This window comes from Emydura macquarii, unplaced genomic scaffold, assembly GCF_026122565.2.
Source record: "Emydura macquarii macquarii isolate MOO-44397 ecotype Brisbane River unplaced genomic scaffold, CSIRO-AGI_Emac_v2 contig_2699, whole genome shotgun sequence".
Classification (NCBI taxonomy): domain Eukaryota; kingdom Metazoa; phylum Chordata; order Testudines; family Chelidae; genus Emydura; species Emydura macquarii.
In genome coordinates this window covers 152,558-176,715 of record NW_027132836.1, presented here as the reverse complement: position 1 = coordinate 176,715, position 24,158 = coordinate 152,558, and the positions used below count along the sequence as shown (strand labels likewise).

The 24,158-nt window shown below is 37.0% G+C and overlaps 2 protein-coding genes across 2 annotated transcripts in view; both read left to right on the top strand.

Annotated features, from left to right (window-relative positions):
- The first annotated feature begins 1,627 nt into the window (after nt 1–1,627).
- Nucleotides 1,628–13,218, top strand: LOC137164950 (uncharacterized). Its single transcript, XM_067566027.1, has 6 exons — nt 1,628–1,825; nt 5,001–5,113; nt 5,336–5,480; nt 6,728–6,956; nt 10,563–10,686; nt 13,150–13,218. Exons 1-6 carry the CDS (start codon nt 1,723–1,725, stop codon nt 13,216–13,218), a joined length of 783 nt encoding a protein of 260 aa, XP_067422128.1. The 5' UTR covers nt 1,628–1,722.
- An 11-nt stretch (nt 13,219–13,229) lies between these two features.
- The window catches only part of LOC137164948 (uncharacterized), a 49,293-nt gene continuing 38,364 nt past the window's right edge, over nt 13,230–24,158 (top strand). The window contains exons 1-7 of the mRNA XM_067566026.1: nt 13,230–13,328; nt 13,588–13,731; nt 14,728–14,889; nt 15,908–16,023; nt 17,366–17,406; nt 19,593–19,696; nt 21,075–21,249. Of these exons, the coding sequence (XP_067422127.1) occupies nt 13,230–13,328; nt 13,588–13,731; nt 14,728–14,889; nt 15,908–16,023; nt 17,366–17,406; nt 19,593–19,696; nt 21,075–21,249 (841 nt within the window). The remainder of the gene's footprint in view (nt 13,329–13,587; nt 13,732–14,727; nt 14,890–15,907; nt 16,024–17,365; nt 17,407–19,592; nt 19,697–21,074; nt 21,250–24,158) is intronic.

The following is a 24,158-nucleotide window of genomic DNA, read 5'->3' as shown; positions in this document are numbered from 1 at the left end:
TTACGGGAATTTTGTCTGAGTTAGACTTGTAGGATCTAGCCCTTTGTTTGAGCAGACTGTTCTTAGAACAAAATTCATGTGGTAGGAGACTGGACAGGTTTTGAAGTGTTTGTGTATGACAGGGAGGATGGGAGTATCCAGTTGTTCATTGTGGAAGTTGATTACTGAATGTAGGGAGGATGGGGGTGGGATTGCTGTCCTATTTTGTACACAGTTCTGGACAAAATCCCAAGGATCTTACTCGAGTAAAAATGTCATTAACTTCAACGGAAATGTTGCCTATGAACTGAGCAAGGAGCTCAAGATTTTGTCCCATATCTTTAAAATCTTCTTAAGGGTTGATTGTCTGGCTAGTAGAATCTTTTGTTGCCAAAGCAGTAGGGTGTTTTTAAATCTGAGAATTTCATGCTCCACGTTAGAATATCCTGAACCAAGCTTAGTCCGTGGTTCTTTGCCCTAGGAAAAAGTTAGTTTCCTTAATTAGAGTATCCTGGTAACAGGACTTGCTACTATGGGAATTTTTTATTCCCCAGTAAGAGTATCTTGAGGGTAAGAGCATTCCCTAAAATCATTGTCTTTGGAGAAAGTTATTACAGATTTTCTTCAGGGAAAAGTTATTCCCCTTTGAAAAAAATGCACTCCCTGTCTTAAACATCTAACTTTAAGCCACGAAAAGTAGGAAGGCAGAACTTTTACCTACTCCACGCTTTCATTACCAAGGTGGGTTTGGTTTTTTAAAATAAGAACCAAAATAGCAGATTTCACTACGCTTTTCAACATCCCTTAAAAAAGCTCTGAAAACTAGTATGTTTTTATTAAGTTTTTTATCACTGGTTTTTCAGATTAGGCTTTTGCTATCTCTAAAGAAGAAGGTCCTTAATATTTTGAAGTCCCTTGCCTTTGTTTTTGCAGGAGATATTTTATAGTGGTGTTTTGGATCCATTGCTCCCGTCAGCAGCATAGCTCTTTCGCATTTACCCTTCTTTAACTGAGGGTTAGAAGACAAAGGTAAATAAGGAGCTAATGGCAGCATGGCTCCTTCAGGTGCTATGCTGTCAAAGGAAGAGAGAGTGTGGGGGGTAATCGAGGGATCAGATCTTCGTGTGATTGCCCTGGGATCCATGAAACTTCTCTGCAGATCTCAGGACATTCAAAGGTTCTGCCCCTCTATGGTCCTACAAACCACAACCTGGAATGATGCTTCAGGAGATCCATCTATTGTAAATCAAAGTTTCTTACATTACTTTCCCCTTTCTATGTCTTTTTCTGATTATCTACCCCTGGAGTTGAGAGTAAATCAGAATAAGACTATTCCATGAAGAAGTGTGTCATATAGCAAAAGAACTTAATCTCAAGCACAAAGGTACTGAGAATTAAGCATGACTCTCTGGATATTCTTTCTGAAAAATAAGAGATTCCTTCGAGTAAACTTTTCTCCAGGATAAAGGTACTTAGGAGTAAGTTTGACTCAATATAATTTTACTGAGGACTAAGAAATTCTTGGGAGTGAAGACTTCCCTCTATATTCACTGGCACCAGTCCTTTCTCTCAGTGACTGACATAAGGCACTGCTCACTGGCAGATTTTCTCTACTCAAACTTCCTTCCTTAATGTGATAATCAACAGTCTTGGCCCTGGCAGCAAAAAATGACAAGAACTGTTTACAAAAGATGTTATGTTCTTGTGATAATCCAAACCTTCTGTACCTAGTCTTCCACAAACATGAGTGAGATAGAGCAGAAGAAGTTGGAAGAAAATACAAGGATTTGGCTGAAGCAACAGTGCTTAAAAGCTGCAAAACGCATTAGCTGTCAGTTCAGACTTGGTGAGTTAAGATATATTATGTCATATATATGTGGAAACAAGCTTGGACAATAAAACAACAGCCACTATCTGCAAATCTTACTGTTAATGGCTAAATCTTTATCTATAAAAGCATTAAACAAAAGATTTGAGAGACTCAGATCCAGCCACCTACTCTTTTTATGAATAAACAAGAACGTGATTGCACCACAGAAATAATGAGTCCTGCCCTGGCTGCTTTTGCATCATTTTGGTTGAGCAAAGCAGCTATAAAGAAAGCAAATCTGGCCTCCTAAGGATTCTCCTTCACTTGAAAATCCTTGGGAGGAAAGGCGTGGCTGTAGCAGCTCTTATGCCACAAATGCTGCTGCCTTCAAGTGCATTGGGGCATTCCTACAGGAAAGGGGCATTGCCAGTGTGTCCTAACACTGTTGATTCCTGGCTGTTAGAATGGCTCCTTGGGACAGTGGGTAGCTGGATTTAAGTAAGAGCAGTCCTTTGGCAGCTCTGATTTATGCTGAGAAATGTCCTGATCCCTGGTTGGCCCAGGATTTAGGGATTGTAAGGATGAATAATACTTATATCTCATGCCATGTTTTTTCATAGTGCTTTTTTTTTTTTTATAGATTTCAAAGCACTTGACAAAGGAAGTAAGATTCATTATCCCCATCTTTACAGATAAAATACCACCTTAAAGCAAGCTGCCTTTGCTCCTCCTTCAGTCTTGCACCAAATACAGATTTGCCAGATGGAAGGATGTGGGCTAAATGGGTCAGATTAATCTCTGATGTCATTCTACTGAAGTCGGTAGAGTTAACACCAGGGATGAATTTGGCCTGCTGTCTAATTTGTTATTACAGATGTCTCTCACATAACTGTCACAATTACCTGGCTAACTGCACTTCTGACCCCCTCCTGATTTGAGTTCATCCCCTCTCACATCTCAGGCCTTGAGCCATTGTGTGTCTTAGGGTGGAATCACATAATTCTCCCACACTCAAACCAGATCTGACTTAGTTTCAGTTCCTGCAGTTCTGTTTCCTCCCAGAGCTATGACAATGGTACCGGTGACCAGACAGCCTTCTTAAAGGAAAGTATTATTTATTTAAAAAAAAAGCATTTCAAAGAAAAAAATCTTAAAACAATAAAATAGACAATACACACATCTAGCTAACCACATGTCTATTTATTTTCCAGACTGGGTTCTTGGTAGACCTAAGCTTCTTACACGCACCATAAAATTGCTAGGCTCTGAGTGACAACCCCTTCCTTCCCTTAAATCACAGACCAGTTCTCAATGTCTGCTGCAGAGAGAGTGTCTGCCTTTAAAAGGTGCTCAGTGTTTTGAACACTCTTCCTCACCGGAATCATCATCTTTAACCGTTTAGTGTCCCTTTTGAACTCTAGAATCCCAGTCTTGGCAAAACATGCATAACTTTAGGCTGGAGCCAGGAAATAGGCCACTGTGTTGTAATTGCTGCAGTTGTTGAAAGGTTGCGTATATAGAGCCATTGTGTGCCTTTCCTGCTGCTTTTTCCAGCCCCCTATTAAGATAGACAAGATTCATACAGGAAAATCTAATAACCCATTATAGCTATACAGTAACTTTACCTCACTGACCAGTGTTATGTAATATGAATCATATTAATTATAATATTATATGAATCATAATAATTCATACAATTACATATCAGTGAGCTTGGATTATTACCTAGCAGCTCCATGTCTGTCCCAGTAACATCCATCAATTTTCTTCATATGTTTTCATCTTTTCAATATGAAATTGAAGAAGTCACTGTGTGTGTGTGTGCCATTATTTCCCACCATAGGCCCTTATCCTGCAATGAGTTCTTTGCAGGTAGACCTCTGTACCTGTGTGGAGACCCGCTGAAGTCAGTAGGATTCTGTGCAGATGCAGAGGTCAGCCAATGCGGATCTCATAGGATGACGGAGTCCATACTTCTTATTGTCCTGTGTTTTGTTTATTATTTTATGTTGTTTTTTTTTTATAAAAAAATCAACTGAAATATCTGGAAAGAAAATAATATGGAACTATATATTGCAATATCATAGCCATTGTAGCTTAGCAGTAATTATGATTTACCACAGGAATGTTCTGCTGTTTTCAAATTAACTTTTTATCTTAGGAAATCTGAAAAATGTTGTCCTGTTTAATGTTGCTGTATCTCTTACAAGAAACTAGAAATGAAACAGCTACAGATTCCTTCTTGCAATATATGCTCCTGATTAAATTGGTTTGCATGTGAAAATGACACATTTTTTGTTACTGTTCTTAAACAAGAATTTTTTGTGAAGTTAAAATTAAGCATTGATTCCCTCCAAGAATAATAATGGCTTTGCTCTCTGTCATGGAGTCACAGGCTTTGTGCTCTGAAACCACTCTGAATGAAGTCAGTCAGGACTCTAGTGCAGTATGTCTTCCCTCAGGGCACACACTCACCAGGGCAAGCAAGCCTCCTTGGCAGCGCTTCCTGGGTCTGACCTTAAAGCATTCAGCATCCCTGTTCACACCATAAGCTCCCCATAGTGAGTCCACCTGGATGGGACCCTGGGGAAACATTACATGCCCAAAAGGGGTCATGCACCCCACCTCCACAATGAGGAGTGACTCTCAGCCAGTTTGGAAAACAGAAGGGTTTATAAGTTGTCAGGAACACAGCAAAGAACAGATCTTGTTAGCACAGAAAGCAGGAACATTCAGCAAAGTCCATCTTAGGGGGTGGGAATCCAGAAGCCTGGGCTTTCCCCCTGAATCCCAAAACAGGGAACTGACTCACTTCCAGCTGCCCACCCTCAGTCATGTCCTGCTGATCTTTTCCATCTTTTGTTTCTTTCCTGGGCAAACAGTCACCTGGACTTCCCTTCTGGCTTTATTCTCCAACACCTCTGGTTGGCTCCTTGCAGAGGATGGACCCTGACCATCAGTTGTCAGGATACAGAGTATCAGCCATTGTCTGTGCCCAGAATTCTCCACTCACTAATAGCCATGGTTGTATTTTGTACCCAATCTGCATTTGCTTTTCACAGATGTAAGCTTCCACACAGAATGCAAGACAGTGAGACCAACCCTGTATTGCTTTAATTGTGTGTTTTGGGTGTGCAAGATGTGGAAGAATCAAGACTTGTATTTGTAAATTACTTTTAAACTCAATTACATTTTGCATTCCATGCACTAGATAACAACTCAGACAGATTGGCTCCCGAAATGGTGCATTTTTTTAATGATACCTACAACATAGTAGCAACAGAGATGGAATTGTTATTGGCTACACATGAAGCATGGAAAAAGGTAGTTTATTCTTTCTCCAATTACAGTTTTTTGCATAGAAAAAATCTTTAACTTTTTTTGTTAGTATAATTCAGCAAATAACAATCCAGGTAATTTATATCCCCTCTCATAGGCTACTTTGAATCAACATTAACATCTAAATTGAAGATCTGTTGATAGACATCCGAAATTGTAAATTGTTTGTGACTAGAACATCATTTATATTAAAATTTGCATTCATAGGCAGAAGATTCACATAAGGATCTACCTCCATCGGAATGGAATTCTAAACCGACATCAGTAGCTAAAAAAAGGCCAAATTCTGTTGAAAGCAAAGACCTCAATTTAGCCATACGCAGAAGATCTGTTTTCCAATTAAATGAAAAAGGTAAAAGTAATACATTGATTCAACCCTTAATAATGTTGCCTTTAGGGCACCTGACACTTAAAAAATAAATCAGAGATGATATCTGCATAGAAAAACCCCATCATTAAATTGGAGTTAAAGCTACCATAACTGTATTGTCCTTGGGGGTTGGGGACCAAAACAGGCCTAACCAATACCCATAAAGCTTGTTTTAAGGAGTTCTGACTCCGCTCTCTCAATTCCCAGGTCCTCTATCTTCCAGAATAAATCCACATCAGCATTACACAAGTGGAAAAGCAAATTTGATTAATTTGATGCTTTGTACTTAGAGATTGGTCCAAGTAGAAAAAAGCATTCATATCTGAAGCCTCCAGTCCAAAGTATCAAGAGGTTTGGATCCAGGTTGTAGTTGTTCAGCCTATTATAAAGATAGGAGTATGTGTGATATCCAAATCTGAATCCAAGTTTGGATTCTGAAGCCTTCCAAATTTTGATCCAAGGTTTAGGTTCAAGCCTGTCTCTCTATTTTTATGTATTTATTCATTTATTTTAAATATCAGGGTTTATAGAGACTGTTAATATTATTTAAATCCTACAACTACTGTAATCATGTTGAGAAACAAATCTGTATATAATTGGTTAATAACTTTGGAAACCACCTAGGTCAGAGATAATTTAACACTGAGCAACTCCTTTGCTTGTGCTTTCCCTGCCAGTCAAGAGTGCCAAACCCTCTTTGAAGAGTGTGATTTTTCTCCTTTATTAAAACATAAAAGGTCTTCCACTTCAGAAACACAAAAGTGCTGCTTCACACAAACATGAGAGCTAATAGAGTTTTCGAAGTGATATAGAGTGTCTTCGTTTATTTATTCAGGCTTAAAGTAATTGGGCACAAGAACCAGCTAGCATAACTACCCAAGTGAGTTTTAAATTAGATCAATTTACTGCAGAATATGCAATGTTTTGCAAAATAATACATTTCACCTAACGTATGTGGCCAACGCATCTCGAAGGATAACAGTTACTGTATAGGTAAGTAACTGTTCTTATTGTGAGTCTTATATCTACAGCCCTCCACTATTCTCTGCTTTTGAAGCAAATAAAGTTAAAATATATATATATATATTTTTTTTTTTAAACAAATGGTTCTATTTTAGATATCCCTTTCTATTGTTCTTGGTGTTACAGTCATTGGTAACTTTTTGAAAGAGTGGCTTTTGGAAGGTAACTATAATTCATTAGTCATTTACTATTTATATTTGTTACAGACAAGAAGATGCATATTGATCCTGAGATACCCCCACATATTCTAAATTGCTCAGCAAGTGATATACTAGGAGACTCAATCTGTGCCATAATCTCATTAGATTATGATAGTATGTTAACAGTGTGTGAAAGGCTAAGTGGAAAATTACTTCCAAAGACACTCCGAGAGTTTATCTGGACTGATAAACTTCTAAAAGCAGATATAAAAGTTGACAAGAGTGAAAGAATAATGTAAGTATTTATTATCGTCCTATGTTGAAAAATATTTCATTTTTGTTTGTAACTGCAGCCATCTAATTCTTGGACTATTAATATAGTCAAAGTAATCCCTGATTCTTTCACATTAAATTAGCCCAAATGTTCTTCAAATTGCCATGAGTAATATACCACCTTAACATCATCTTGAAATACAAGTAGGAAAGGTAGTCCTCTCTGAAGTTTCCATTAATGCCCACTTCTTGGAGTACATGAGCCACTCCCAGTTGATTGTCAGTTTAATTGTTTTGCAGAACACAGATGTTGTGGGAGATCATAGTCATGGATTGAGTGATGCTATCTGAGGAAGGTCAGGCCAATCCCATGGAGGGCTTTGACTATCTTGAACTGGTCTCTGTATTCAGTGAAGAATCAATGCAGAAAAGTGGACTCTGATTTGATGAAGTACTGATATCTTTGAAAATGAGGCCTATGGAAAAGTCTAGTAATTTCATTTATGCATGATCTCCAAATTCAGACCTAAATTTGGTCCCTGATTATGCACATGCATCTCTCATTAACTAGAATAGGACTTGTGTGCATCCAGTATAGCACAGAGAAGGGCGGCTAGATGTTATGGGCCAGATCCTCAGATCCTGTAATTTGACATACCTCCGTTGACTTTAGGAGGTATGTCTGTTTACTCCAACTGAGGATCTGGTCCTTTGTGTATTATTGTTTCCTCCCCACTCTCTTTCCAGAATGTTTGAATTTGTGGTGAAAGCGCTGTCATGCTGGCTGGATTGGGAGGGGGACATTTATGTTGTTGTTTAACATCAATACGTCAAAATCATAGTAATTCATGTGAGATATGCTATGTCAGGTACTGTTAGAAAGGCTATTATATGCTAAGTAAGATGATAATGTTTATGTTCATGTGTTATATGTGTAATGGAAGTTATGGATATGTTTGATATATCTGTATTTCAAATTGTGCTGTGTCTGGGTGATACCCCAGACAGGATGGCTGCAGCAATAGCCTGCTTAATGGCCAATTAAGAAATTCACAGGTACAATGGGTGAGAAGCCAGGGATATACCTGATGAGTCACCAGGACTTACTCATGTGACTCCAGACTCCATTTTATTCCTGTAAATTTCCACAAGCAGCATGGCAAAGCCCAAAGGACATAAAAGGCAGCTGTCCCAGATCCATTTTGTCTTTAGTCCCCAGCCTACCTCAACTCATCTACAACTGAACTGAACTGAACTGAAGCTGTGAAACAAAGGACTGAGACCCATGCAGGTACTGGATGTACACCAGAGGGATTGTACAAGCCTGCAAACTCCACAATTCTTGAAACCTGATCTATATGAATTTTCAAATCATTTGTATGTATCTGATTGCTTTGATCCTTTAACATTTCTCTTATAGTTTGTTTCTTTCTTTTTATAATATACCTTTAGTTTTAGTTACTAAAGGATTGGCTGGCAGCATGCTATTTTAGGTAAGATCTAAACTTACATTGATCTGGTACTGTGGCTGACCCTTTGGGGTCAGGAGAAACCTTTTTGGTAAAGAGCATAGAGTTTTAAATAACTGATCTCTTTACTGGACCTTAGCGGCTGATTAGAAGCCGGAGACTGAAATGCAATAAAGGGGGCTGTGTTTTGTTTTCTGTTTTGTTTTGGCTTCTTGATAACCAGTGTGGGGAATCAGAAGCACTGTTTATGGCTGGTTGGGAAGTCTGACTTCAGTGTTACCCACCAGTGCTGGGAGAATCTTCTCTCCTTTTACAGCCTGCCCTGACCTTGGCATTTTCAGGTGGCTACCCTAGGCATGGACAGGTCACAGTGGCGTAGTCGTGGCAGGATCCACAGAACCAGAACATTTGGATTTTGGATCAGAACCTCGCACTATTCCAAATTTTAAAATTTGATAGTGAGAGTGTTAAAGATTAAAGTTAGTTAAGATGAGTGAGCAGAGATCATATGATGCTATGAACGCAAAAGAGCTTAAACAGTTATGTAAGGAGAGACAAATAACCATTAAAGGGGATATTTCAGAGCAGAAAAAGAGATTTGCTCGTAGGCAATGACCAGAGAACAGAATCTTCACCTGACTCCCTCACAGAGGTACCTGTTATAGAAGATCTTCGACCGCAATCCCGGAAAGAGAGCCAGCATCTTCAGCATGAGAGAGAAATGGCAGAACTTCGCTTGTGGGAAAAGCAAAAGGCAGCTGAGATAGAAAAACTGATGAAGGCTGCTGAGGAAAGGGTTCATCAAAGACAGATGTAAACAGCCAGAATCCAGCTCCAGATCCAGAAAGAGGAAAAGGGTCTGCTGCCACCAGCTGAGAATTCTTCGCTTCTCACCATCAAAGATCTGGAAAGGATCTGTCCCATTTACAGAGATAATGAGGATATTGAGGAGTTTTTGTCTACTTTTGAAAGACTCTGTGATATTCATCAGGTGACTGATGGGAGAAGAATACCTGTTCTCCTCACCAAATTGACTGGAAGAGTCAGGAAGGTATTTAATGAAATGGAGTTAGAGGATGCATTAGATTATGTAAAGTTTAAGGAAGTTGTATTGCAAAGGTTTAAAATTACTCCCGAGTTTTATAGGCTGTAATTTAGAAATGTTAAGCTGTCTGATAATGTTACCTATATTGAATATGCTCATAAACTGCTTGGATATATGAAAAAGTGGATTGAGGGGGCAAAGGCTTGTAATAGTTATAGCAGAGTTATTGATTTATTTGCTAGAGAACAGCTCCTGGAAATAGCACCCCACCATATCAGGGCAGCTGTGCTTGATAAAAACCCTGATACCATTTTGGAAGCTGCATGAATTGCTGATGATTTCATGGAGAATAGGAACCATGAGAGGCATAAGCCTCAAGGGAAAAGCAATCTCTATTCTTTGCAAATTAAAAGGGAGGATGGGTTCAGGAATAAGACTAGCCCCAACTTGGCTAGGAAGTCTTAGATGAACCCAGAACTTAAAACCTCTCATCCAGGGGGAAAATCTTTTACATGCCACCTGTGTGGACTCATTGGCCATATAAAGCCAAATTGTCCAAACCATAGAGACAGGAATAATCCAAGGCCAGCAACCCCCTAGCCCACAATCAATTCAGTTGCTGTCACCTTAAGTACAAAGACTGGCCAGATAACTGTTGACCCGGCCACCTTGTGTCAGGAAACAAACACGGCAGGTATTAATGTTACCACTTTAGTAATCCCTATTAGGGGGAGTGAGGATTGCCTCACTGACTATGTGAGGGCAGAGACAGGAAGGGGCAATGAGGAATTCCTAAGGGGTGCCAGGATCAATGGGATTGTGTACACTGGATGGAGGGATTCCGCTTCAGAAATTACCTTAGTTAAAAAGGAATTAGTCCAGGAGGAGGATTATTTACCAGATAGTGCCACCAAATTCACGCTCCTTTCCGAATACAAAGTAAAGGTGCCCTTCGCAAAGATCCACTTAGAGTGGGAAGATTTTGAAGGTGACATGGTAGTGGGAGTTTGAGAGCTTCTCCCAGCAGATGTTTCAATAGGGAATGATATTGTAGTTCTTAATAGTAGTATCAATGTCATAATCAGGGAAATTAATCTCTGTATCACCTTCTCAGAATTCTTGAGACAGAAGCTAGAGTGAAATTTGGACGAACCGTTGAGCACCGAATTGCTGAACTGAAAATTAGAAGGGCCACCCGATCACCGATTTCAGGCCTTATTGAAAATGCAGTTGTGGAGGTGAATCAGAAAATGTAAAACCTGGCATGCTTACTATTTATTTTTTATTCCATATTTTCATAATCCTTGTCTTGAGCATATACTTCATAATGAATATTTCCACTGTGATGATGATTGAACACACATTCATTTGGTCATAGCAATGCTACCATACTGTTACATATTTCCAAATAAGTCATCCATCCTTATACCACTCATTGCTGATATTTATCAGGTGATTTCTGGGTTTTAGTTCTCCTATCCTTAATTGGTAATCATTTGGGGAATAGTCTTCTACTTTGCTCCTTTGGTTGGGTTACTGAATTCCAGAATATCATTGCAAACACCATAGAATGATTTCTAGACTAACCAGTCCCCAAGGTGCAGTAAATTTTGTCTTCTTTGCACACTTGAAAGTGATTCTTACAGTAGAGAGAAGCATACTATTTATAGTATCATTAAATAATTCAGTGATCTACAACCCACAATAAAACTGAACATAATTAAAAGTAATTTGCAGCAAGAACAAACTAGTGATAGGTGGAACAATATTTCCTTATAAAGAAATCTATGGGATCCTTGAAAGATTGTTGTTACCATTACAGTGGTTTTCAACCTGTGGTCCATGGACCCCTAGGGGTCTGCAGACTATGTCTAAGATTTCCAAAGAGGTCCACACCTCTATTTGAAATTTTTAGGAGTCCACAAATGAAAGAAGGTTGAAAACCACTGAATTAGATAATTTTTAAAACCTCTGTAGTTAATCTTCTATATTCTTGTGATGGTCAAGGTTTTTTATAGTCTGGTATTCAGCCATTGCTTTCACCAAAGATCAATTTCCTCGTTCTAGAGCTATTGAGAGGGCTTTAAAGCTGTGACCTTTTAGTGTTAAACCTCTATGTATAGCTATTACATCACATAAAGTTAATATCAGTACAGCTGAATTCAATTCTTTAATGGTTAGAGCTTGTACGTTCTGACTAAAATCAATATCAAAATGAAATAAATGTACTTAACAGTATTTTATTTCTTAAAATCATCTTTTTAATTAAAAATATTTAACATATTTCTTTCCTTCCACCCAACAGAAATATGAAAAGACACCCTGCATGCATTCTTTTGCCACAAATGAACAAATGATTTCAGAGGCCAGCAAAACCTTAAATGTCCTCTATGTTTTTAATGGCACATATGAACCCTACCTAATCTATTGGCTCTTTCCTTTGCAAATGGCATTTAAGCAGATAACACCCACAGGTAACTAAATTAAAGCACAGAAAATTCTGTAGACCTATATCACTTTTCTTAGGACCTGATTTTTGATCTTGTTTAAACCCTTTTTACACAACTTTGAGTGAGTTAAATCTGATTTAGGTGGCCCCAATCCTACAAACATTTACACACACATATTTATCTGTAATTGCATGGGTAATTCCACTGAAGTACATGGGACTGATCACATGCAGAGATAAGCATGTGCATACATGTTTGCAGGATTGGAACTTTACATCTGTGTGAGATCAGAATCAGGCTTAATGGTAATTAAAGTACAGCTGTCAGATTTGCCTCATTACAAGGGAAAAGGTCCCTAATTTTACACCCAAATTTACTTCTAACTCAGACATTATATTCTTGTACATTACATTGATTACATCATAAATGTTCACTCAGAGTTAGTTATAGTGTTAAGCTTAATAATATTGCAGTAGTGCAGGTCCAACCAAAACTGTTCAGGGGAGGTTCCCCTTTTGGGCGCACAAAAAGCCATGTGGTATCCCCTTTCTCTGAAGTCATATGGGCTTTGGGGTAGGAACTGCAAGGAGGAGCCAGCTAGAGACTGACGCTGGTACAGCTGCAGGGAGCAGTTCAAGGAAAGACCTGATAGACATGGATGTCATCAGACTGCTTTCTACAGTTTTCATTCTGAACATTCTTTCCCCTGTGCTGTCTGGCTCTTTGCTCCAATCCATTTCATCCCCTCCTTCAGTCTCCAGCCCTGTCCTTTCCTTTGTCTTTCCATCTAGCTAGTCCCCTCCTGCCATAACCCCATTGAATGAATTTAAATAACAAAACAAAAACAGCAAAATTATGGAACTGAAATGACATTTGCCACTTTTGCATTGTTCACTCTGCTTCTATATTCGATCCCATTTCCCTGCCCTTTGTCTGTCTTGTCTGTTCAGATTGTAAACTCTTTGGGGTAGGGACTGTCCCTTATTTTATGTTTGGACAGTTCTCAGTACAAAGAGGCCCTGTTTAGCCTCAGGCACTACATAGTAAACATGATAAATACATTAAAAAATAAAAAAGTGACACTAATAAGTGCGATCTGAAAAATCCCCTCTTCAGAAGGATAATGGCAGGATACAAGTTCTCAAAAGTTGGGAGGTTTAAAGCTGGGGGAAATGGTTGATCAAGGATCCGCAGAGCTTTGACAGAAAGATTTTCACTATTCTATAAACGAATCGATATTTTAATTTTTAGCTGAACATCCCTATGAATTGGCTATGTACCTACATTTCCTACATCAAAACTTATTCCCATCATGGATAGAAATCTTTGCAATGGCTGAGTGGATGATGAGCCTTTTGGAGAGAGAGGACACTGAATTCTTCACTCATCTTCACCAATGTGTCAGAAAGAATCCTGCAGTTGACCCAAAAGTACAATTTATTGATTTTTTTTTTTAAACAAAAACTCTTTTATATTAATGCTATCTGCAGAAGTTGAAAATAAAATGTTTGCTGTAGTAAAAGTCAGTATATGGAATAAAGTTGTACTTTTAAATATGATTTAATAAAATTATTAAAAGATCTTGAAATATATATAGATAGCTTTTTATCTCTGGGGATAATGTTTCTGATTTTTTTTCCATATTATAACATATATTCCATCTAATATGCCGTCATCTTCTTTTTGCAGGATTTTCTAGTGGAGTTGATAGTTCGAGAAAGAGAGAAAGCTCAAGAACTTTACACAGCCACAGACAGAGCTGAGCAGAACCAACACCTAACCAAGGAGTTACTGGCAAGCCCAGTCATTTTCCTCAGAAAGTGGATGGGTGAGGTAAGAAATCCTAATTTATGTGAATGAATTAAAAAACAAAGGCAGAGATTGAGTCTTCTCTCACTTAGCTTGTTGTAAATCAGGAGCGACTATCAAACCAGAGAGAATTAAATTGGTGAGAAAAGAATCAGGTCCACTGTTTGTTCTGGTTTCACATAACCAAAATATTTTAATTCACTAAATGAGTGTATTTTTCCACTATGGAAAAATAGTGTAATAGAAAAAAAGGAAGCAAAATATTATTTTCCATATTTTATAAAGGTTTCTTTCTTCCTATTAACAGATTTGCTGTAATCTTTAAAACCTTGGAACCTAAATCATATGACATGTTTTCTTTAAAAATTAAGCCCCTCTTTTGTTTTGTTCTCCACATATATAAATACATATTTGTTCAAAGGCAGCTTTAGTAGTGATTTATCTATAATATTTGTATTTTTTCTTTATACTGACAGCAAAAACTTGAGGTTTGTTACAACTACATCAAGCACATTAAAGAAATAAATTTTACATTATTTGGCTATTAATAAAGCCACAAACGAGCCAGTGGAATAAAAATTAAGATTAAAACTAGAGGACACAATACTCAGCTAGTATAAATGGAAACAGTTTTTCTGACTTCAGTAGAGCTATGATCATTTACAGAAGTTGATGATCCAGCTTAAAAAAAACTGGTGATGAAAGTTTCCTTTCAGTAACACTGATTGCAGTAGTAGTAGTTTGTTTATGTATGTATGTATGTATGTATTATTTCATGTATGTTACCTTAGCATCTAAGAGCCTGAGTCCTCATTGTGCTAGATGCTGAACAAACACTTGTTTTTTTCTGTCAAACACTGCCCCCGCCCAATCTGAAGCTTGTTTCTGGGTACCGGTAACAAAGTGTTAAACTATACAGGTACCTGTGTAAGTAGGAAGAGCAAGCTTTGGTATTATATTTTTAAAATTAGAAATGGCCTAATATATTTTTAATAAAATAAATTTCATAATTTTATGTAGGGATTTGTGAGTGTACTGGATTTTCCTGCAGTGTTATTGATTTGGGATCAGTTGTACATGCACGATTGGAATCGAAAGGTGATGGAGAATTTCTGTGTTTCACTCCTTATGCTATTAAAGGATTCATTAATGGCTGCCAATGATTATCCAGCTATAAGAGAGGTACATACAACAATGCTTTATGTTACCATCAACTAATTATCTGTACTTTTGATAAAAATAATCACCAAAGACATGTTTTTATTTAAAGATATTTTTTAAATAGTTTTTCAAGAACATTTGGTTCCTTCAAAGGATAAAATTCCATTGGCATTCCCTTATTATGATACACATTTTAGTTATATAATTTTTTTAGATTTGCAACAGTAAATTATGTACAAAATTGTGTTCTGTTTCACCTATGCAACCTCACTGACTTCAGGCAATATTTGGTTCTCAGTTATGGTTATGCAGCCCCACTGAAGTATATTACTCCAGGCCTCAGGGTGCCAATACTTCCCTTGAATTACATGCTGAATTTCCGTGTAACATTAATGGGAGTACTGCATCTATGGAATATGAAGAATACACCCTGCAATATTTGATAGCATCAGTAATCACATTGTAGGTTGCACCAAAATGTTTCTCATTAAGGCTCTAATTCAAAATACTTAAGCACATGTTCAGCTTTAAACACATGCTTAAATCCATCCCTACTAAGCAAAGCACTTAAGCATGTGTTTCAGTCCTACTGAAGTAAAATTACATTTACACCAACTCTAAGGGACTGCCAAAGCAGTGTAAAAGGCTCTGCTGGGACTTGGGCCCCTGTTTTGGTTTTTAAAAACAAAAACTAAAGTTTAGGTTGATAGCTAATTAATCACCCCTTTAAAAGGTAAAAAAGTTGAAATTCCTAGTAAAAATGGAGAAATTACTAAAGTAATTGGGAAGTGTTGAGTTTTTATTGGCAAACAAAAATAAAACCTTTTTGAATGAGTGCAGTTTAGGCTGTCAGCAAAATAATGAGCATAGGAAGTAAAGTCAAGGCGGTTTTCTGTGGTTATAGTGCATACTTAAAAAAATTGTATGAAAAAAAAACTTTACTTCGAGCCAGGAAACATTTTCAGAATCCATAAAATATTAACAGGTTTGTTTCATGTATAGTAGTGAAAATTCTTTTTTTTTTTTTTTTTCTTTTCAGGTGTTTTTGTTTCATGGTTGTCATCTTCTTACAGCTGATATTCAAAGGGCCTGGATTCACTTACAGCAAGGTGGTTTACCAGTTGACATCCCACGGCTTAGCAGACAGAATCAAAGGTAGAGAACTCCCCTTGCTTTACAGATACAAGGATGTACTGATTGGAAACATGCTGCTGAAATTAAAGGGCGGTCTTTAAAAAAAAAAAAAAAAAAAAAAATCATTAAAAATATATTGAACACTTTGTATGCTGCTTAGTAGAGCTCCAATTCAGAAATGTACTTAAAACACATGAGAAGCCCCTCTGTAGTTAATTGAACTAATCACGTACTTAAAGTTAGTCAAGTGCTTAAGTACATAGCTGAAATAGGTCTTAGTTTGTCAACCTGCCATATATATTCAGTAGACTTGGTAATATTCATGTTACAGATTAAAGTTAAATGTTGCTGAAGGCACATACTGCTGTGTGTATCTAAGGCCTATATAGATAAAATGGCTCAGCATTAACATTCTGAACCACCAAGCAAGAATCCTGTTCTCTTACACTACAGATCAAAGGAAGCTGCATGTATTGTGTAAAAGTAGAGCAAACCTCTGTTTGTGTTCGGGATGGGTGGGAAGGAGAGTTCTGCAGTGACTTCTCTTATCTAATTTTAGAGACATTATTGACAGCCTTCAAAGGGAACCTCATGTAGACTGTCTTGACTGGAGATTTGTGGCTACAATGCATGCCTTAATGGGGGAGGAAAAGTTAAAGGGGAGGGAGTATCCTCTGCATTCCATCTGGGACATGGCTGACCTACTGGAAAGAGAACAAAACATAAACCTAGAGATAACTATCACAGATACACTCTCAAGTGCTCAAAAAATGCCCAGGCCCTATGAAGTAGTGAGCCTTACAGGTTTGCATGTTTTTCCTACCTTGTTATCACAATATCAGTCAGTCATAGCCTTAATGCTGTGTTTTCATTCTGGGCAGTGTTGCATTCAGGTGCTGTACTAAGAGCACCATCAGATTCACATGGGCATACCCACATAGTTCAGAGGAAGGGTGAATGTTATAACATTGATCTACACACAACTGAGTTACACCTTCCCATATTTCTTCACCCATGGGATCTTCCTCATAACATTGGAATGTTGAAAGGCTGCATGAAACAATATTTCATTTGACTCATAAATTAGCTAGGGCAATACTAAATCTTTCATTTATAATGAATATTTTTATATCTGGAAATGCCTTCTCTACAGTATGTGGAAATATTTTTTTAATATAAATGGCTAGTTGAATTGCTTTTTCTTTTCTTTTTTTTTTTTTTGTAGCGGGCAATAAAATACTTTAAAATGAGCAAAAGTATTTAAAATGAGAAATTAATTCAGATTGTTGCTTATTCCTATATGCACTGAAAATAGGGAATTAAATTATGAACATATACCAATTAGCAATGTTTGTATGTGCAGGCCACTTGCTGATCTGTCTCCAAGACTCAGCTCAGTGGAAGGTATGTAACTGTGTTCGTGCTGTTATTTAAGAGCATCAAGAGGAGAATATATCTGTTAACGTGCATTTGGTACCTAATATCTTGTGTATCATAGGCAAGATTTCAGATATAATGAAAAGAACAGCTTATTTCTAAACGTTTATTTAAGCCTTCTATTCTAGCCAGAAATATTAGAATAAAGTTTCTTAAGCCCCAGTCCTACGTTCTGATGGTGCTCCCATCAGGGGCTTGCCTGTGCCAATCAGATTACAGGCCTAGAGTATTTATCTTTGTTATAGTGTTCCTCACAATAAATGCTGGACTTTTGCAATGTATGGATTTTTCAAAGGAATGTGTAGAAGAATTATTTGTCCTTAAAATTGGGAAAATATACATTTTGGTGAAATTTGAAGCAGATGTTTTAAAATACGTGGAAAAGACAGCCAGCTAATATGGTTTAAACTTGATTCAATGTAAGAGTCTGCGGAAGAGTAAATGGTCCTGAATATTCATCAGATTTCTCATTTGTTTTATTCCTAAGAAAATAATATTCAATATAAGTAGAAGATTTCTGCAAAATTCAAAACTTTCAGTCTAGATTTGTTTTTGAGGATTTTAAAATTCTGCCAAGATGAGCAGATTTTCAATGGCCTCTAATTTTGGTTGCTTCAGTTTCTGCATGCAAGCCTTCTCACAATTGTCTTGATTTTTAAAGTTGCTGAGCACCCATAGCTACTGTTGATTTTAATTTGAGGTGTGAGTTCTCAGCACATCTGAAAACTGGTCTAAGGCTCTCATAATTAAAGGACCTGAATCTAGTGGCCACTTTTGAAAATTTTAGTCATATTTTGTGTTTAAGACTGAGAAACATATGGGGTGAAATTCTGGCCCATTAACATCAAAGGCAAAACACCCATTGATTGTAGTGGGCCAGGATTTCATCACTAGAGCTTGATCCTGTAGGTCTTATCAGGCAAAGCTGTCATTGAAGTCAAGCCAGATATTTTAATTCTTTTTTTAAATGCAAAAACATTATCCAGGTCAGTGAAATGTTTAATAATCTTGCCAGCCCACTATATGCTACAGTATGAAAATCTCATCATCTCTTACTTAAAGCATTATAAATCAGAAATAATTCCACTAAAATCAGTGAGATTACATAAGTGTAAAACTAGTGTGAGAGGAGAATCAGGCTCATGAGTCTTTAGCTTCCTGAATAGGTGAAAATGAGATATTTGGACTCCAAGGAAGAGCTGTAATTTCTGCTCACTCACTGCACTATACAGGATGGGTGCTTATCCTCTATGTCTGTATACAGGAAAGAGGGATTTCTATGGTCTTTCAGTGGTTCCTAGAATAAAGTAGTAGTTTGAACTGGTCTTTTCTTATAGCTGCATGGTAACAGTGGTAGTAGCTGTTATTTCTAGTATGTGAAGGTGGCAAGGAAATGTTCAGGAGTTGTGGTTTAATTGCTGCTGTGGGAGATGCATACAAAGGTATCGAGGTCAGATAATGTACTGTAATGACAGTACTCTATGTAAGACATTAGAGTTCTCTATTGGGCATATTTTTAAAAATGTTTGGTAAATTTTCAGTATAGTTTTTCCTTCAAGTTTTTCAAAAACAAAAATTCTTCCAGTCTGTCTAAGGGCCTGATTCTGTAAACCCTTACATTTTACAAGACTGAGCCATTAAACAGGAAAAGAACTTTTAGACAGAACTAAATTCTATCTTTTAAGACACACACGCGTGATTCTTAGCTTAAGGCCTGATCCAACAGCTATTAGAGTTAATGGAACTTGGATTAGGCCTTAATCCTGACCAAAACTTCTGTATGAAAAGATCTGACTGTCCTGTTTATGGAATTCTTATAAATTCTTCTGTATAAAATAGACATTACCCAAAATCTAAACATTTCACCTTGCAACTAGAACCTACTCTGTTGTAAAATATTATGATATTTTTCAGTATCTGAGACTTACAATTGTTACTATATTTGATCTACTATATTCTTTGTAATTCAATCTTTGTGATTTTCCTTACAGCAAGAAGAAAACTATTTTTGTTCTTTAATTTCATAGGTAAAAGTGTAATATACTTCTGTTTGGTCTAATAAGCCAAGCTCTGACTAATCTAATTTAAACCAAGGATCAAACTATTTAAACATTACATTGGCTAATTACCTTTGGTGTAATTTGTTTTCATAGCTGGAAAGGTTCATCTTGGCTTCCAGGACATTTTACCAGTTGGGGTGAAGGATATTCTACTGAAGCTAGTTTTACCCGTACCTCAGGTTGAACTATCACACACTGTAAGTGGTAATTTAATTATACCTTGTATGTTCTGACAAGTTCCAGAGGGGTAGCCGTGTTAGTCAGATAAAGCTCACTTTGGCATTAATTATTGTTACATACATAAGAAAAAACATATACTGTGATTGGTTGAAAATTGTTATGTGAAGACTCAGTAAGTTTCTATTGTTTACCTCTTCAGAAGTTAATAAAATTGAGGCCACTCCACTTATCCAGTCAGGCCACGTATGCAAATAAATACACCCTGACTGGCTGAAAAATATTAATTGAAAGCTATTATTTCACCTCGCAGGAGCATAATTAATTAATTTTTTTTAGTCCTCTGCGTGCTTTTAGCTTCTTATGAAACACTGTACATTATTGAAATGCATTACCACTATGGAGAGATTTTCCAGATGTTTCTGATGAAGACTTTCAGAACATAAGTAATAAAACATTTATTGGGCCAAATTTTCTTTTGCAAAGCTGAAAAGGATTTTGACCCATTAACTTCAGTACATATTGTATATTTGCTTCACTCCAAGTTAATATTTACCTCTCTGGTCAATAAAGTTTGTTTTTCACCTTAACAAAAGTCAATATTTACTTATAATTTTTTAGTCCTGTGACATTGTATTAAATTCTGTGTTTCTAGCAGTGTGAGGTCTCTAATTTATTATGAAAAAGAGTTTGGTTTAACAGATATCTGTTATTTCATTAGGAAGCCTTTCCCACAAGTGGGACAATTTGTCCAGCATATAATAAATGTAACAGGATTATGAGCATAATAGTTTACAAGCACAAAAATTAATACATTAGAAAAATGGGTACATTCTGTAAATATAGTACTGAATTAAGATATAATGGCATGAACCTATAAAGTAGTAGTATACCTTGTTTGCATTTTAAGGTAACGTCTTTTCCATGGATCTGAAATACCAAATCCCATAACAGATATTTATGGCCAGATCCTCAGGCTGTGAATTCTCTTTCAAAATCAAGAAAAATGTGCAATTTCATACCAGCTGATGATCTAATGTTATGTATATAATTATCTGAATTATCAAACTGAAGAAGGACTGCAGAAGTTTAACTGTAAGCAGAATTTGGCCCCTAGCAATATTAATGGGAGTTACCACTGGACAAATCCATCATACATCCTAAGAAAATGCTTCCCTTCTTTAGTAAATGCTTAATTTCTTGCACATCCCCAGGTTCCCACAAAATCAGCAGGAGTGTGGGTTGCATATGAATTGAAAAAGTGAGTCCTTTTCCTAAAAATGATTACAGATAAATCACAGAATGGAGTTTTGTGCCCTGCAATGGATTCTCATAGTGACCAGGATGCAAAGTAATTTGCTTTGTTTGTTGCATTCACTTAATATTTCTTTTTTTAAGGAAACTTGGTTGAAAGAGTTTGACCCTCTTGCTGTGGAGTTAACAGTTTCAGTAGTTTATGACCTTGAAAAGCTGAGCTCCAAGACTAGCTCTTTTAAGCCCTCTCTTGTACAGAAAACCAAAGGAAAAACAGCAAAAAGAAGTGAAATCACTGAATTTACTGTTCAGTTCAATGGTATGAATCTTTTAATTTACCATCTATTGTTATGCATTCTATTTTGTTGTTGCACTTTTTTAAAAAAATAAGGATTTTTAATATTTTGCAACACTTTTGATCCTAGCATAAATATTTTAACTTCAAATATATGTAGTAGATTTTTAAAAAAAAAGATAAACTTTCAAGTGATTCATGGTGAGCCTTAATGGTTTCCCTTTGTATGATGTTATCATTTTGGTCCTTACTTCCCTTCAGTGTTTTCAATATAAATTTAAGAAGTCTTTTTTAAAGCATCTCAGCCAGTGGTAGATGAAGGTTAATTTGTGGTCCTCCAAAAATCTTTGCGTTATCTCAGACAGACTCTTCTTCTCAACCAGAGTTACTACTGTGTCGGAGTGGATTAAGTCAAAATACGCCTTAAGTCCACCAGCACTATGGAACCTCAAACACACCCATTTGTTTCCCAACAAATATATTCAAAAGAAAAATAGGAACATTAAAAACTGCAGCCTCAGCATTTTATTCCGAACAAAACGGGTTATTCTCTCTCCCACCGTGTATCATCCCTAATCCTGAGCTGCCACGTTCGCCTCCCATCCACAAACAGACCTTGCAGGCCCCTTCCTCATACATAGTCATATCACCTCTTTCTTGATATCGGAAAACAAAGATTTGTATTTGTATAATATCAGGCATTATATTTTAGCAGTAGGTTTTCTGTAAATTAAAGGAAAAAAACACACTTGAAGCTAGTGGAGTTATGCCAGAGATATATTTGGCTGACTCTCGTTCTTTTGTTTCTGCTCTTCATCATTTCCTTTCCTCTTTACTACTTTTTCTTCTCTTTTCTCCTGATTTTTCTTGTTAATATTTGTCCTATATAAGGCTTTTCTTCTTTCATCTCTCCTCTCTCTTCAAGACATTTCCTTCTGTTCTAATTTTTTCTCTTTTCTCTTTTGTATTTTCCCTCCTGTAATCCCCCCTATCAATTTTTCCCATTAATATTTTTTTCTTTCCTATGAGGTACTTTGCTCTCTTCTCCCTTCCTTTAGTCAAAAGTCTTTCCTTTCTATTAGCCTCCACAGCCTCAGGCTTTGCCCTAGGAAGGAAGGATGGTCTAGTGGGCAGTGGGAAATCCAGGTTCCATTCCTGCTCCACCACAGATATTTTATGTTATTTTGCTCAAATCACTTAGCCTCTGTGTCTATCATTTTCCCCATCTGTAAAATAACAACATTTTTAATTATAACATAAAAAATGTGAAGGTTTTAGGTACTACGATAATCGGAGCCATATAAGTACCTTAGATTGAGATGGGAGTGGGAAGTGAGTGGGCCCTGTTGGTCCACTTAAATCCTCTTACCTTTCCTCTAGCTTCACTGCTGCCTGCAATATGCTATTGCCATCTGCAGAGAGGAGAAATGCTTCAGCAGTATTGTTGAAATCAGATGAATGGTAGTGGCTCAAGCTCTTCCTGTTCTGCCAGAGTCTACTGCTGGAAGAAAGAGGGTGTTTGTTCCTAAACCTGTGCACAAACTTGGGTCTTCTTCAGGTGGTGGACTCATTTGCAGAAAGAAATACATTTCCCCTTAATCTATCCTCTTCATATACTAGACACCAGATGTTCTGTGGCCTTAGATTCTGTAGTCTCTGTTTTTTTTTGATTCTATAAAAATTTTATCTAGCCTAACCTTTGTCCCAGGTTCCATCCATCCCCGTTCAATTGGTATTCCCATACCAATTCTTGCCAAATGGCTGTTTTATAAATGGGCAGCTGAATTAAAATGTCCTTTTTAAAGGGAAATAATGAGCATGTGTGAGGGCATTGAGGGAATCATAAGGCTGGAAGGGACCTCGAGAGGCCATCTAGTCCAGTCCCCTTGCACTCATGGCAGGACTAAGTAATATCTAGACCATCCCTGACAGGTGTTTGTCTAACCTGCTCTTAAAAATCTCCAATGATGGAGATTCCACAGCCTCCTTAGGAAGGAGAGTTCCTGTCCGAAACAATGAAACCCCTACTAGTTACGGGACCAACTTTTCATGTAGAGGAGAATGTTATTTGATATGAGAATTTCATCAATTTAGATGAGACAAGATTATTGTGGTTGTAAGAGCCTTTATAGTCTTAAAAAATCCTCTAGATGAAGATTTATTTTCATCTAATCATCTAGTTAAAGCTACAAACTCCCCTAGCCGTTGATATATGCTTCAGTGGAAAGACAAAGCCAACTTGCTCTTTGGTTGCTGCAGTGAAAGGTTGCTGGGTATTTTTTCATTCCAGTTTTCATAAAGCTTAGATAATATAACCAGGAACATTCCTTTGTGAGACTGGTGGACAAATAAGATAGTCTAGTTGCACAAGTTATACCAAGAAAAGGGAGTACTCTTTATTAAAAAAATGTAATTTCTCTCATAGCTATTATTCAGTTTTCATCTTAAAATGGCACTGAATTACAGATGGGTACCTACGGCCTGATTATGTGAGTTGCTGAGGTCCCTCAACTGCCTCTGAAGTCAGTGACAATTGAGTGTGTACAGCATCTTGCAGGATCTGGCTCTAATGTCGCAATTCTAAAATCTTTAGATTTTAAAAACTCAAGAATCGTGTACATTATAATTTTTTTTTTTTTAAGATAAGAGTGGTTAGGAGCTTTCTAAAAATGTTTGTTGGTTGCCAGAATGTACTGTAATTTTGGAATTGTGGCATTTTACAATTCTTTGTTTTGATTTGTTAAACTGGGAGTGAACCTTTCCCTTACTGCATTACTTTGGACTGAAATTTGGGGCAAAGGAGACACAAGACCTCATTGAAAACCAGGTATTAGTTGAATGACCCTGGGTAAATGAATTAACCACAAATATTGCTCACAATTTAAACATCAATTATTAAGTTAATGTCTAATATAACAATCTTTTTGTTTTGT